General features: G+C 38.7%; 3 protein-coding genes across 3 annotated transcripts; all 3 read left to right on the plus strand.

The window, feature by feature from the left end:
* The first annotated feature begins 1,683 nt into the window (after positions 1-1,683).
* LOC140776631 (peroxidase 24-like) lies at positions 1,684-6,186 on the plus strand. Its single transcript, XM_073120397.1, has 4 exons — positions 1,684-1,963; positions 2,078-2,269; positions 2,377-2,542; positions 5,590-6,186. The coding sequence occupies exons 1-4, from the start codon at positions 1,748-1,750 to the stop codon at positions 5,997-5,999; spliced, it is 984 nt and encodes a 327-aa protein (XP_072976498.1). The 5' UTR covers positions 1,684-1,747; the 3' UTR covers positions 6,000-6,186.
* A 1,429-nt stretch (positions 6,187-7,615) lies between these two features.
* Positions 7,616-11,551, plus strand: LOC140776553 (uncharacterized). The gene is made up of 6 exons (XM_073120290.1): positions 7,616-8,141; positions 8,225-8,323; positions 8,668-8,845; positions 9,871-9,968; positions 10,939-11,000; positions 11,080-11,551. Exons 1-6 carry the CDS (start codon positions 7,671-7,673, stop codon positions 11,201-11,203), a joined length of 1,032 nt encoding a protein of 343 aa, XP_072976391.1. The 5' UTR covers positions 7,616-7,670; the 3' UTR covers positions 11,204-11,551.
* Positions 11,552-12,920: 1,369 nt separating this feature from the next.
* Positions 12,921-15,260, plus strand: LOC140775752 (ABC transporter F family member 4). Its single transcript, XM_073119169.1, has one exon. The coding sequence runs from the start codon at positions 12,976-12,978 to the stop codon at positions 15,103-15,105; it is 2,130 nt and encodes a 709-aa protein (XP_072975270.1). The 5' UTR covers positions 12,921-12,975; the 3' UTR covers positions 15,106-15,260.
* Positions 15,261-15,725: the final 465 nt, after the last annotated feature.

Consider the following 15,725-nt stretch of genomic DNA (forward strand, 5'->3'; position numbering starts at 1 on the left):
AGCAGATCGTGCGAGTCATGGGCTGCCACGCTATCCAACTGTAGGGAATTTCGTGCACTTGTGGATGCAAGAGATCTTCTCCAACATCGGTTAATGTGGATATGGAATGCGGTGTTCACTGTTGATAGGCTGGGATTTGGGATGCATCCAGGCCTCGGCTCAGATTGCCATTTTTTTTGTTTTAAGTGCATGCTTTCTCGATTTAAGGTTAGCTTATAATTATGGACTTTGGGTTATGAACATTATATTGGAATTTCGAGGAACAAGAATCATTATAAAAGAATCATTTGTTTTTAATAAAATCATATGCTATTTATAGACTAAACAAATATATTAGACAACTAGGCCAAACGAGGAATTTAAACTCATGCACGTAGAATACTTTCAGTCTTAGGTTGATAGAACACAATCATTTTAATTGTAGTGGGCCTATATATTCTAGATTTTTGAAACCTATCAATAAAATAGTAATATTGTGATTCTAAGGGATGTGTTTAATTGATTAAAAGTAGAGAAAGAAAATAACAGCTTTTCAGAAGTCTACCACATTATTATGTTTGGACGAACAAAAAGTGGTAAGTGAGTTCTTCCTCTTCTCGAGAATTACTTAACTTCCCTCGTTTCATTTCTTATTCTAAAAAGATAGAGTTATGCTTCCAAATTTTTATACTTTTATATACTATATGTCATTATTAATTATAATAATTACTTAATTTTATTAAACACCGATAACTCATGATTGATTATTAGAAATGACTATACTAAGAACTCCTGTCATCAACCAAACACATCTTTAAAAGTCAATTGTAGATGATCGATTAATAAGGGCAGTGGTAAGTTATATCAACACAAGCATGAAGAATTTTTATAGAGACAGCTAGTATCACGACTATCCAACCAATACCATGCATTATTTTGAGCATATCTGTCGATCAGGATATACTTTGGAGGGACAAGACAAGATCTAGTCATGGGTGGATCCCATTGAGGGCCATATGATCTGAAGCAAAGTCCCATGTGTGCCACGAGCTATATACATGATTAAGTTGGCAAAGCCACCAGATTCTTCTGCACTCTCTCTTCAGCTGTAGTTGCTGCAACTTGCCTTGTTCTCTTTCAAAAGCTTTCCGATTCTTTCAAAGAGAACCAAGAAAAGAAAAGGGAAGAAGTTTCCTAATCTTCTATTATTTGCATCAGTGGTTGGACTTAACCAAGAATTCAAAGACAACTTGTATTCGTAAATGGCCACGGGTGATATCTATTAAAGAAGTCATGGCTTCATTTAAGCTTTCAGCATCCTTGTGGACCCTATAACTTTGCTATGAGGTATCACATAAATATAACAGTTCTGCCGTAATATCTAGATATCAATCAATCTCACTATGAGGTCTATCTCAATCCAGCTCAAATTAACCTAAATAATTGATGGGTCCTCTTCTTATTACCAAATTAGCATCTCTATACAGATGCTTAAAGGAAACCACTCATTCCTTTATTAAAAAAACATATCCAACATTAAATACATTACGTATGGACTTAGCATACCGGTCGATGTTGACCAACAAAGGCTGGCCATGACCATAGTCAGAACCTTCTTATCTCTTTCACTAAATCGACAAGAATAGTGTACAATTAATTCTAGGGCAAGGTAGAATCGTCTATAAAAGAAGACCGCCATTGAGCTCATGACATCACAAAACAAACTAAGCTCCACATAGAGAGTTCTCTTGCACTACTAAAGATCATCATGAGGTCATCCTTCCTTCTTCCTCTTCTCCTATTCTCAGCCATCTCTCTTTGTAACTTTTCCAAGGGCCAAGCTGGCCTTCAGATGCACTTCTACAAGAAGAGCTGCCCCAATGCCGAGCAGATCGTTCAAAACATCGTGTGGAAGCACGTCGCGGGGAATCCGGAGCTGGCAGCTAAGTTCCTGAGGATGTTCTTCCATGACTGCTTTGTTAGGGTACGTATAGCAAATTAACAATGCAGCCATCTAGAAGAAAAAAGTATATGCATGCATGCATGCATGCAAGTAAAATTTGTTTAATAACTTGGCATAATTTCTGTGGCTTATCAGGGTTGTGATGCTTCTATACTTCTGGATTCTACCGCAAACAATACCGCGGAGAAGGGTGCGGTGCCAAACGGATCCCTCGCGGGATTTGAAGTCATCGACGAGATCAAGACGGCGGTGGAGGAAGCTTGCCCTGAGATAGTCTCATGTGCTGATATGATTGCACTGGCTGCTAGGGACTCAGTTTCATTTCAGGTGCGTAAAAGAAGGATCGTAGATTGATAACAGATAATTCTGCAATTATTTAGACTCTTGGTCGACTGATAGAAATTATATATATATATTTCTTTCTACCATGGCAGTTCAAGAAGCCTTTGTGGGAAGTACAGACAGGGAGGAGAGATGGCAGCATCTCTCGTGCCTCCGAGGCCAATGTTGACATCCCTTCACCATTCTCCAACTTCACAACCCTCGCCAAGCAATTTGCAAGCAAGAGCCTCAGTGTCAAAGATCTCGTTGTGTTATCCGGTAAGTGGTTATCTATTCTTCTTCTATTTTTTTTATTATATATAAGTTGGTCAACTAGGTCAATTATAAGCATATAACACTCTGATTCTCTTCCTTTTCTTTTTCTTTGTGGAAAATGTTCATATATAGTTTTAGTTTGATATGAGCAAGTTTCCAAAAATCGGTATAGGGATCGGGATCGGCCGTCCGAAAAAACGATACGTATCGACCATATCGGCCGCCTGTATCGGATCGGACTATTTTAATTAAATAAAATTCTAAATATTATTAAAAATATTAGAAATTTTTTTAAAAATTTAGAAAAAATTATAAGAAAATAAGAAATAATAATTACTCACATATAAAGCCTAAAAATTAAAAATCTCTTTTTCTCACAATCTTCTTTTCTATCCCTCTAATTGTTAGTCTAAAGTATTCATTCTCTCCCACATTCTTTTTTTTTTATCTTTTTCTCTCTCTCTTTCTCACCTTTTTTTGTAATCTTTCCCTCTCCCTCACTCTCTCTTCCTTTTTTCCTCTCTCTCATACCTTTTTTTTTTAATCTTTCCCTCTCTCTTGCTCTCTCTTTCATTTTCTCTCTATGTCTCATACCCTTTTTTTTTTAATCTTTCCTCTCTCTCTCACTCTCTCTCTCTCTCTCCCTCTCTCTCTCTCTCTCTCTCTCTCTCTCTCTCTCTCTCTCTCTCTCTCTCTCTCTCTCTCTCTCCCTCACTCTCCCTTCCTCTCTCTCCCTCACCCTCTCTCTCTCCCTCTCTCTCTAGCTGCTGCTGACAGCAGTAGTTGTCAGCTGCTGCTGTCAGTAGACAGCTGCTTGCTGCAGCCGCCACCTGGATCGGGATCGGTCGAAACTCGAATCCTTGGATATGAGTGTTAAGTTCTGTACACTAACAAACTAGTAATGCTACGCTTACAAAATAATAATGCGGCAACTTATCAATCTTTGAATAGATTTTTCCTCAATCTTATAACCATTCTTCTAATATACAGAATTATATCGCATCAATAGAATGTCTGTGAAGTGTTTCTCTGTTAAAAAAAAGAACTTGTATTCCTAACAAACTTAGGTTTTCTCCTAATTAATGCATTAAAGCTCTTGTCAATAATGGAGGGCTCGATAGGATGAGATTAGGATGCTCTTGTGGTTGGTGCAATGGTGTTAATTAAATGCTTTGATATAAATAGAATATATATATGCACACACAGATCTTTGCTAATTAAACTTTGGCTAAGATGCATGCATGGCATATATGCGGCCATGTGCTAATAACACAACCATCATTGTCGTGATTGCGAAGAAGACAAGCTAGGCTTGCTGTTTGAAAGGAATGGTTCAACAAACACTTGCACGTAGGTCCCTTCTAAGGACCAAGGATTAGGATTTGGAGCCAAGTGTTAAGGCCTCTCTCTCTCTCTCTCTCTCTCTCTCTCTCTCTCACACACACACACACACACACACACACATATATATATATATATATATATATATATATATATATATATATATATTTGTTCGAGATGAGAACAAATTAGCCACTCCAAAATGTCTATCTTTGTAATGTCTTGTCAAGGTAACAAGGAAAAAAGTTGATATGTGCCAAATAGCTGGCTTTGGTTCCTACATAGATATAGGGGAAGCCAGCCATAATATTCAAGCAGTAGAAGCAGGTCAAATAGGTAAGGTTGCTCGCTTTTATGAGGCGAGAAGAAGATAAGTAAACAAAACGTTATGTTGTTGGGAGAAACAAGTCAATTAGGATAAAGACAGTCGTCATACTTGTGGCTATCTTGAAAGCAACTCTCTATCTTGTTAATCATAAATGGGGTCTATCAGAATACACCTACCATTTGTTTGTATCCTAATTGAATCGACTCTCGAAGTAATTAAGGAGGTCTACCAAATTACTAGTCATTCGATATGTCACCTCTATTCTGAATAATCCAAAGAAGAAGAAGAAAAAAAACTTGAACATAGGAAACAAATTCAAGTATTTGTTTACTATTTGGCCTCTCTTTTTTCTTCATAAAATTGGCATAGATTTAATATTATTAGCCCCCCTCCTTAAATTTAGGTCTGATAAGACGTGCATGTAGATGAGACTATTATTCATGGAGTTGTTGACCAAATTGGGCGTCTTAATAAAGTATTTATTATTTTGAACCACCCATCAAAATCATTTTGAAACCAGCGGTTTTCACTGTTTATGAAAATGCTTAATAAAACGTTTAACTCTTAAGTAATTGCGATAGAAATGTGGGATTCTTTCCCTGAGACAAGAGAAATTAAAAATGAACCACTGAATAATTCAGCAACTTATCTTCTATAGATCGTCGATCCGAAAAAAAAAGTTTTTAATATTATACTTATTTCATTGTGTACTATTAGAAAGATGAAATTATTAAGCCCATTATAGATGACATTTTTTTCTAAAATCTCTCATGTGTTTTGTGAATGCTTATGGTTGCTCTTGGGAAGGCTCTTTCTAGCCCCTCTTTTATAGTTTTTGTCCGCCAATATTAGCGGTATTTTCTATAATTAGGCTAGATTTTAATATATCTCTTTTTATCTTTTTTTTTTTTTGGTCTAAATGAAGGTTGAAACTAAAGCAGCATGATTGGAATGTCTTTGAATGATTGTAGCAAATGGATGACAACTCCTTTCGTAATAAGTATGAAGTGTGGACCAGATATATACAAGTTCATGTCTTAGTTGTATATAGTATAAAAGTGTCAATACCCTGCATTCACACCCATCTAGTTTTGATGACATGGCCTCTATCTATATGATATTGCTATATATTACTATGAGTGATTTGTAAGATAATCTCATAACTAATCATAATTACAACACATGAGTAACAAAGAGTTTATATCTTCAGGGAACACCATAAGTGCTTATAAAGCGAAAGTAATTTGCAGATCATTCTATATAGAGGTCACATACAGTATTTGACTATTTCTTTACATATACAATTCCACAGCAAAGAAGGTCATGCTCTAAAACTTTGGAAGAAGAGCATTGTAACCAGTTTGTTAATTCTTGCTGCCAGGTGCACATACCATTGGGATAGGCCACTGCAATTTATTCAGCAACAGGCTGTACAACTTCACTGGAAAGGGTGATCAAGACCCATCCCTCAATCCAACATATGCTGCCTTCCTGAAGACCAAGTGCACAAGCTTATCAGACACCACCACTACTGTGCCAATGGACCCTGGGAGCAGCACCTCCTTTGATAACCACTACTATGTGAACCTGAGGGAAAACAAAGGGTTGTTCACGTCCGACGCCCAGCTGCTCACCAATGGGCGGTCAGCCAACGTCGTCGACAAACTAGTCGGCTCAGGTGGCAACTTCTTCAACGCGTTCAAGAACTCGATCAAGAGGATGGGGCATGCCGACGTGCTCACCGGCGGCGCCGGAGAGGTCAGGAAGAACTGTCGTGTTGTTAACTCCTGAAAGGGTAGATAGGACTTGAGAGCGTGTGTGGATGGATGCTTGTGTGAATGTTCGTAGAGACTAGAGAGGTTTGAGGTTTGTTTCACTTGGGTGAGGTTGAGGTACTTTTAATAAGGATCCTTGTAAGAGGATGTGTATCCCTAAAGTTTGATTCTTTTACTAATAAATAATGAAAGATATAAATTCACTCTCAAGAAACAATTCGTGTTAGATAAAAAGGTGAAACGCAGCTGATTTTTATTTTTTTTATAAGTTTTTGTTTTTCTTTTTTCCCGACAATGAAAACATCCGCAACTAATAAGTTTAAATAAAAAATCTAACTACGACAATTAGTAATAATAATAATAATAAATAGTTCGTTCTTCTTAGTGCGAAGTATGTTTACGGTTTCACTTCTTCCTAGTCTTCTTCTCTCTCAAAATCTCTGGTAATATTTACAAAATATATCATATTTTTTTCAACATTTTATCTCCTTTAGTCTCTTGGTTTGGATAAAGGATTTTTTGGATCAATAGCTGCTATATTAAGCTAGATCCAACGAAATAGATCTAATAGGATTCAACGTAGTATTAAAATCAAGAATAGTATAGAGATCTAGGAAAATAGAGTCCAAAGGCCCTAAGACAATATGAGAAAACGCCTATCTACCTTAAGTTAGCTACCCAATTGCATAATCTATCTAGAAACACAAATCTCTCTCTACCTACATGCAAAACACTACCTCTCTAACCATCTTTAAGTGTCTTATACACTCATCAACTAATCCTATAATTCTCTAAGGCATTGTGCTCCACATAGAATCCTTACAGCCTCCAATGAGTCTATCTCCACCTCTAGCCTTCAACTGCTCCCGGCCAGCCGCAACCCCATAGGGATCGCACAAATCTCTACCATAATGACAGATTCATTTGGACATAGCTCCCATGCAACCTAAAGGAGGGCCCAGTAATAATAATTCTCACACCCCCCTTTACCAAAAACACCATTTGTATCCATTTTCACCCAACCTTGTTCAGGTTAGCACCACTTTGTATTTTGCCGATTCAAATCTAATGGAGCCTTTCGGGTAAGATATTTAATTAAATGTATTTTGAGTTGAATTTGATATTCTAAGTTGAGCAAGAATTCCATTGTAAATATTAAAAACAAACACATTGTATAAATTTCAAAATTAGGTGAAATGTTTAATGCAATTATTCTTAAATTATAACATCCACAACAACAGTAGCAAGATAAAGAAAACTACATGTTCATTACTAAAATCATCAACAACACCACCATGACTAGCACCAGAAACACCAGCATCATTGCACCAATAATAAAAACAATAAAAAATCAATACAAACAAACTTATAAAACAGAAGCATAACACAAATATAATAGCAGTTAAAACAATAATAATCGTCAAATATTATGAATAATATTTTCTATACTATATTATAATTCTGTTATATTCTAAGATTTGGATTATTATTTGCTCTGATGTGTAGAGGTTAGTTCTAAAATTTCATCGTATCTTTTTTAAATACATAAATATTTTTATTAACTTATATTTTTGAATTAGTACTTATTTTTCTCTTGATTTAAGCCTAAACTAAGCTTAATTTTAATTCAAGCTTGACTACTTGGCTGTGAGCTGTTGTGGAAGACTCGGCGTGACGATAAACCCTAATGGCTTTCTCCACCTCTCTTATCCGGCCTCTCTCCGTTGCCGGCGCCGTCGCATCCCCGACCCGCACCACCATTCTTCCTGACACTTCCTTCGTCTCTCTCCCTCCCCAAACCCACCGGCGCAAGCAATTCGCCCTCCTCGTAGCGAAGGCTCGATGGAGAGGAGATTCCACGCCGCAGCAATCCAAGGATCCTAAGAATGCAACACAGAGTACCTCTTCTCCGGCGCCGGGAAGAGGGGAGGAGGTGGAGGAGGTGGAGGAGGACTTGCCGTGGATCCAGGAGAAGGCCCTGGACCTCGTCGAGTTCACCGGAACAGTGACCCAGGCGATTCCTGGGCCTAGGGTTGGCCAGAGCACCGTGCCGTGGCTCCTCGCGGTGCCCCTCGCCTACGCCGGAGTGACGTTCGTCATGGCCTTTGTGAAGACAGTTAAGAAATTTACTTCCCCCAGGGCCAAGCGCAAGAGACTGGTTCGTGTGGACTGATCGCAAAAAGTTTATGATTTTAGTGGTTATAATTTATTTGATTATGGGTTCTTGTAAATGTCTTGCAGGTGAACAAAAATTCGTTCTTGCTGAAATCTATAAACGAGTTGTTTACTAAGGGGGAGGAAGAAGTAACTAATTCGGCTCTTAAAGAGCTTGTGCAGAAGGTATTCCCCTTATTTCTTTTTTCCTCTATCTTTTATGATTATGTAGTTATTTAGGAGACTAATCCTTCTGGAAAATTTTCTTTCTTGGACATCAAGCGCTGTTAATAATCACAATTGATATTGTGATTATTAACTCGTAAACTAGTTGGCTAGTACTACTCTCACAGTTCATAAACAATGTGCATGAGAAGTTTTACTCTTCTATATACTTACATGCACCACAGAGAAGTTGTGAATTGGTATTTGAATATAAGACAATTCGTATTTCTTTTACTGAAAAGCCTGAGTTCACTAAACAATTCTACCATGTTTGAAAACTAATACAACTTCCTACTTGTATTCAGACAGGTTTTAGCATGGATGATATTTTGAGAAAGTATATCCGTTATACATTGAATGAAAAACCATTCAATCCTGATGCAGTTGTTGCTATCATACATCTTAGAAAAGCATCAATGTTAGAAGATGCTCAAGTTGCGGAAGTCCTAAATGAGGTATCAAGGCGAATTGTCAAGGAGAAAGGTGATGGACTGATGATCACTAGATTTACTTCTGTTGATGTGTTTGGAGACTTTGTTTCCTAGATCTTTTGAGAATTTACATGCTTAAGTCTATGAGTATATTACATCTGGTAGAGTAGAATTTACTAGATTTCCCTTTTGCTTAACAATTTTTTGGAGTTACACATTGAGTTCCTCCATTACAAAATACAAACTTTACCAACTAGTCTAACTTTCCAAGTTCATCATATTCTTTGTTCGGTGAGCTGTCTTTTCCTATTCAACAACTATTTTAGAGTAATAAGATGGTGTTGCTTAGCTTATCCAAAATGGTCCAACATTATCCTCATTGCCATGACTGTCTATGATGCTTGAAAGCACGCTTAGTAGAGAATTGGAAAATTTCGTTTCACTCAAGTGGTTTATAAATTGCAACACAATTTTTTTTTTCTGAGACTAGATTGTGGTGGTAGATGGAAAACTGAATAGAAACTGGTTGTCTTCTTGTATTTTGTTGTATATGTATGTATTCCGCCTGTTTGTTATGTACTTCCTAGTCTCTTCTTTTTCCCTTTACTCCAAATGGTTCTGCTCTGGACTTCTAGTAAAGATATTAATTTATTAGTTTAGGCTGGTTCCATCCTTCATATAAACGACTAAATAGTTTGGTGAATGTTGGATTGGACAAAATATCTCAGCAGCACAACTCTTGGTCTGCCATCAGCTAATTGACAATAACTATTTTTTGCGTGTATTTTAAATTTTTAACTGGTATACACAGCTTATGTTTTTGTCAAATTAAGGTGTAGAATAAACTTTGCATAAGTGAAATACATCTTATTAATTTTTTTTCTCTTTTTTCCGCATCTAAAGGATGTTCAAACTTTGAAAGTTTAAATACTACACATTTAGTGGAAATGTGGGCATATAAGGTCTTTTCATTTGCATTAGTGGAAGATATAACCTTGACTACTAGAGATTATAAAAGTAATGTGATCAGCAATAAGTATACTCAAATAATAGTTGCTATGTGTAATGATCTTTCAGGGCCTGTAGTTATGGACATATCAGGATTTACGGAAAAAGGTTTCAAGCGAAAACTTGCTGTGCGAGCCTTGTTCGGGAAGATTTTTTATTTATCAGAAGTAAGCCATCTATATACTCTCATTCAGGTTTCAGATATCTTACTTATAGTTTGTGATAATGAATTAATGATGCCTACAACATGAAAAGTTTCTCCTTTTATTTTGCAATATTTATACCATATCAAGCCTTTTAGATCACGTAATCTTGTTTCTGTAGCATGTTATGTATATATCTTGGAAGTAAGGAATACAAGGTTTTGAGTTGGTCAGGGATGTGGGTTTTCAAAATTCCAATAGATCTCGACTGGAGGGGGCAGGGAGGAATTGAAGAAGGAAAAGAAAGAAAAAAAGGAAGGAGACTTCAAGGGGTATAAACACTATAATTTAGTGTTCATGAGTGATGATTTTGACTGTGGAATAGTGAGTCAAAGATATGGTAGATGACTGTTTGGTCTCATTCAATGGAAAGTGCAAACTTTCACTCAGTAAGTCTTGGTGAATCATTAGTGTCAAATATGTCAATCTTGGAGGCCTGTTCAAGAGCTCTTGCTTCTTAATCAAATTATGATAATTACTGATTTCTTATACCTTTTCGGAGGAACAGAATTCAAGCCCAAATCCCAATAAAGGCCAAAGATAGAAATGTGAATCAATTTTGGCAGAGAGAGAGAGAGAGAGAGTCCTATAAAACCATTTGATTCTTTTTCTCTTTTTCTGGTTACATCTGAGATGACTGGAGGAAAGGATCTATATAGCAGATCCCAAGTAGTTCTGGCTAAAAGTCTGGTGGCTGTTCTTGTTGTTGGTTACATATCTTGATGGCTTTATTACTTGTATCTTCTTGTAGCTCTCTCTACTGAAACATATTCCTGGTGCAGTACTAATATATTATTGCTTAGCAGTCTGACATCTCTATTTGCAAGTGCAACTGCTTTTCTGCTAAATGGTGTTTTAATCCTTACATGCCAACTTATGGTTCGTCTATATATCTTACATCAAATACTGACTCAATTCTTGGATTGTAATCCAGCTACCGGAATTCTGCTCAAGAGATAGCTCACTGATCATTAAGGAAATATTTGGTGTTACAGAGTAGGTTTTCTACTTGCAGATCTTTCTTTCCGTTGCCTTACTGCTATTTGTTATTTATTTCTTCTCCTTTTGAAAACAGTGAGGATGCAGATACCCTTCGTATTCATACTCTTTCTGAATTTGATGATGTTGAATCAATTAAAAAGATGGCTGATGACTCTGATACAGAAGAGCAGGAAGATGGCTCCTCGTCTGTTTCTTGAATATAGTGAGAAAGCAAGGTGCACAATCTGAAATTGATAGGAGCTAATTGATCTAGCTGGTTTGCATATTCTTCTGTAAAACTAGGTACAAGCACAGCAGAGAGTCTTAATGCTTAAATTGTGTAATTCTTCAAGAGGCGAGTTTAGTGTGTGAGGAATTTTGCAGTGTCTTTGTTAGTTTTGTGACTGACAGTGTGGCGATGCTCGTTGCATCATATTCCTCTTGTAAACATGCATATGAAAGAGATGAGTTTTACATAGAAGCAATGGTGGATGGCTTTGGAGAACTTTTCTGTTTGTTTCTTATTTCTGTGACTCACAGACTGTAATTGCATGCTAAGTTTATGATAGTTTTTTTACCTGATGTTTCTGTTGGCTTCATGGGAAGTAACAATATCTTATCAATTATCAGGGGAATCGAATTCATGTATAGAGAACAAGGTTTGAATGGTTTAAATTACAGAAGATCGGCTCCTAAAAGTTGGTCCAAATCAACTAGGTAAAGCATTGCTATGTTACTATGGCATGAGTTATTATGTGCTGACTAGAAGAGAACATAGCATTACTTGCTCTCAGTTTGATTCTTCTTACAGGCGCGGTCATCTCATCAATGGTTCTAATAAGGCTAATGTCTTGGTTTAAGGCAAGAGAAAGCCTCTCTCTAATAGCTACTTGTGAATGGTGAGTGGCTATTTTCTCACTATACATAGAGTTGCAGACAGTCTCTTAATCATCTTTTATGGCTAAGTTGTTGAGTTAGTACCTTTTAAAAAATATAAAATATAAATATTATTATTTTCTCTTTAGAATAATCAGTGAGTTAATATGGTATCAAAGCAAAAGTCTTGTATACTCAAATCTTGCTAGGCTTACTATTTATCTGGTGTTGCATGTGTTTTGGTCAAGTGAGAGACTTGTTTTCAAGCGAGATGTTTATCTCGTCAGTTTCCTTGTAATATCACTTGTATTATTTTCTGGGTTTAATACTCTCTTTCGGGGAAAAAAAAAAAAAAAACTCACATGCACATCTATTCCTATTCAAATGGGAATTAAATATCTCTAATCAATATATAGTTTTTTTTAATGTCTATAGACAATGGATATATAGTTCAATATTAAAATTATGTAAATAGAAGCTTGAGTTACTCTAATTACTGTATAATATGAAAAATCTCAAGTCCCATGGAAAATATCTTCCGTACTACTATTATATTCACTTAATATTTTTAGCTTGTGTCGACGATAAGTATTGAGCTCCAACATATAGCTATTAAACTATCATAATTTAATAATAAAAAAAATGATTTGTTGTTTTGGAATAAAATTATTATAATCTTATTTTATTAATTAGAATCCAGTCCATTATTTAATTAAATTTGAATCCAATTCGGGTATTTTGATAATAAATAGACCAGATCTAAATATTACGATTATCTTTTTATTTAAAATTTAATTTAAGGTAAAATTAAATAGATACGAATTCTAAATCCAACTCAGTTAACTTACGCCCAGTCGTTCGAAGTCCGAATCGTTGTTAGCAACGAATAACTAATTAACTATCCGTTTCGTTTTTGGATTAGATGTATTAAATTATATAAATCCTCCTAAACCCCCTAAATAGTATTTGGTTAGTATAAGCCCCCAAAACTAAGCGTACTTTACCAAGGGCAGGCCTAGCCCAGCCCATTAAGTCGGATATATACGAGCCGAAGGGCTTCTTTTCCTTTCCAATCTCCTTCCTCCTCCCTCCTTCCATCTCCGCCGCCGCCGCCATGGGACGAAAAGACGATCGCGCCGCCTCCTCGTCCGCTGCCGCACCCAAGAAGGAGAAGATCTCCGTCTCCGCCATGCTTGCCTCAATGGACAAGCCCAAACCCTCCTCCTCCTCCGCCTCCAAGAAGCCGAAACCTAAACCCAAGTCCAAAGCCGTCTCTTCCTACGTCGACGACCTCGATCTGCCCCCTTCCTCATCCGACGATGAAACCGCTGAAACCGCCGGATCCGTCGCCCACGACGGGGTCCCGAGGCCCGCGGCGAGAGAATCCCGCCCGACCGCCGATCTCTCCGCTGCCGTCGTCTCCGACAAGGAGCTCAAGAAGCGTGAGAAGCGAGATCTCGATGCCGCCCACGCTGCTGAGATGGCTCGCCGCGAGGCTGTCAGGGATGACCGCGATGCCTTCTCCGTCGTTGTAGGCAGCCGCTCGGCCGCAGTCGATGACGATGCCGACGGCGCCGCCTCAGCCAACGTGCGGGATATCGTGGTCGAGAACTTCTCCGTCTCGGCCCGCGGCAAGGAGTTGCTCAAGAACGCCTCTGTCCGGATCTCCCATGGTAAGCGCTATGGCCTCGTCGGCCCCAACGGCAAAGGAAAGTCGACTCTTTTGAAGCTCCTCGCGTGGCGCAAGATCCCGGTACCACGAAATATCGATGTCCTACTCGTAGAGCAGGAGGTGGTCGGCGACGACCGTCCCGCCATAGAGGCTGTCGTCTCCGCCAACGAGGAGCTCGTCCGCCTCCGAACTGAGGCCACCGCGTTGTCTGAGAGCGATGACGGCGATGGCGAGAAGCTTGCAGAATTGTATGAAAGGCTGCAGCTTTTGGGCTCAGATGCCGCTGAATCCCAGGCTTCCAAGATCTTGGCTGGGCTCGGATTCACCAAGGAGATGCAGCGCCGCGCCACCCGGTCCTTCAGTGGTGGGTGGCGGATGAGGATATCACTTGCTCGCGCCCTCTTCATGCAGCCGACTTTGCTTTTGCTCGATGAGCCTACCAACCACCTTGATCTCCGGGCAGTTCTCTGGCTCGAAGAGTATCTAAGTCATTGGAAGAAGACCCTTATCATCGTCTCCCATGACCGTGACTTCTTGAATTCTGTTTGCAGTGAGATCATCCATCTCCATGAGCTCAAGCTCCATGTGTACCGTGGGAATTTTGATGATTTTGAGAGCGGCTATGAGCAGAAGCGCAAGGAGATGAACAAGAAGTTTGAGACGTACGATAAGCAGATGAAGGCAGCAAAGAAGAGCGGAAGCAAGGCGCAGCAGGACAAGGTCAAAGGGCAGGCTTTGTCCAAAGCTGCCAAGGAGGCAGCAAAGAGCAAGGGGAGGAGTAAAGTGGACGAGGATGATGCAGCCCCGGCGGAGGTGCCCAAGAAGTGGAGGGACTATAGTGTGGAGTTCCACTTCCCTGAGCCTACTGAGCTCACCCCGCCCCTCTTGCAGCTCATTGAGGTCAGCTTTAGCTATCCGAACCGGGAGGATTTCAAGCTGTCGGACGTGGATGTGGGTATTGACATGGGGACAAGGGTCGCTATTGTAGGGCCTAATGGTGCAGGGAAGTCCACTCTTCTTAACTTGCTTGCAGGGGACTTATCTCCCACTGAGGGAGAGGTGCGCAGGAGCCAGAAGCTACGGATTGGGAGATATTCACAACATTTCGTGGATTTGTTGACAATGGAGGAGAACCCAGTTCAGTATCTTCTTCGACTTCATCCAGACCAGGAGGGGATCAGCAAGACGGAAGCTGTACGCGCTAAGCTTGGGAAGTTTGGATTACCGAGCCATAACCACCTTACTCCTATTGCCAAACTATCAGGTGGCCAGAAGGCCCGGGTTGTCTTCACATCCATATCAATGTCGAAACCTCACATACTTCTATTGGATGAGCCCACAAATCATTTGGACATGCAAAGTATTGATGCATTAGCAGAAGCACTTGAAGAGTTCACTGGTGGGGTTGTTTTAGTCAGCCATGACTCTCGATTGATATCAAGAGTCTGTGAAGATGAAGAGAAAAGTGAAATATGGGTCGTGGAGGATGGTACTGTACAAAAATTCCCAGGGTCTTTCCAAGAGTACAAAGATGACCTCGTAAAAGAAATCAAAGCAGAGGTTGAAGATTGATGCAGCTTTCAGTGAGTTATCTATTGGTTCCTTATAGAATAAGTGGGTTTGAGCTTTCCAATTTTTCTGTACTGTTTTCTCTGTAATTTACGGGATATTAAAATGATTTTGAGTCCAGACTTTATAACTTAATGAGAACTCTATATGTTGCAGTATGTCAATTGTCATATGCATATTAGAATATTGTGTTTTTAAGATATCTACTTGTGGGAGTCTGTTTGACACTGTTTTAGTAATAAAAGATATAATTTTTGGCTGAATAACATGTGGTTGCACTGATGTTGTGATTTAAGGTTGTTAGTGTGCATTGGTGCAATTTCATGTGATTAAGTTATTAAACTTTTGACAATTTCTACATACTAATACTTGAAGTCTCCTATATATTGGACCCAAAACTTTACGAAAGGTTGGATAGTCATGTTTCTATGCTTTCCACTAGGCTAGTTCTAGGAATCCGTGATATAATAAGAATGAAAATTCTTGACATTTTATTATTTGGGATCATTTTGATACAAGATAGCACAACTATTGCTGCCATCTTCCCATTCCATGCCCATACATAAGGTAAATCATTTGTGGTGCCTTCCCATTTTATGTTTCTTGGCTCTATTGTTTGCAAA

The sequence above is a fragment of the Typha angustifolia genome, chromosome 14, assembly GCF_048772165.1.
Source record: "Typha angustifolia cultivar Huaian chromosome 14, ASM4877216v1, whole genome shotgun sequence".
In the NCBI taxonomy this organism is placed as follows: Eukaryota; Viridiplantae; Streptophyta; class Magnoliopsida; order Poales; family Typhaceae; genus Typha; species Typha angustifolia.

What these genes read in the sequence shown, in the direction of transcription:
- LOC140776553 (XM_073120290.1), top strand. Translation starts at nt 7,671, where the DNA reads ATGGCTTTCTCCACCTCTCTTATCCGGCCTCTCTCCGTTGCCGGCGCC. An exon ending in GGGCCAAGCGCAAGAGACTG is followed by an intron (nt 8,142 to 8,224) that starts GTTCGTGTGGAC and finishes AATGTCTTGCAG; the next exon opens with GTGAACAAAAATTCGTTCTT. An exon ending in TTAAAGAGCTTGTGCAGAAG is followed by an intron (nt 8,324 to 8,667) that starts GTATTCCCCTTA and finishes ACTTGTATTCAG; the next exon opens with ACAGGTTTTAGCATGGATGA.
- LOC140775752 (XM_073119169.1), top strand. Translation starts at nt 12,976, where the DNA reads ATGGGACGAAAAGACGATCGCGCCGCCTCCTCGTCCGCTGCCGCACCC.
- LOC140776631 (XM_073120397.1), top strand. Translation starts at nt 1,748, where the DNA reads ATGAGGTCATCCTTCCTTCTTCCTCTTCTCCTATTCTCAGCCATCTCT. An exon ending in TCCATGACTGCTTTGTTAGG is followed by an intron (nt 1,964 to 2,077) that starts GTACGTATAGCA and finishes GTGGCTTATCAG; the next exon opens with GGTTGTGATGCTTCTATACT. An exon ending in GGGACTCAGTTTCATTTCAG is followed by an intron (nt 2,270 to 2,376) that starts GTGCGTAAAAGA and finishes CTACCATGGCAG; the next exon opens with TTCAAGAAGCCTTTGTGGGA.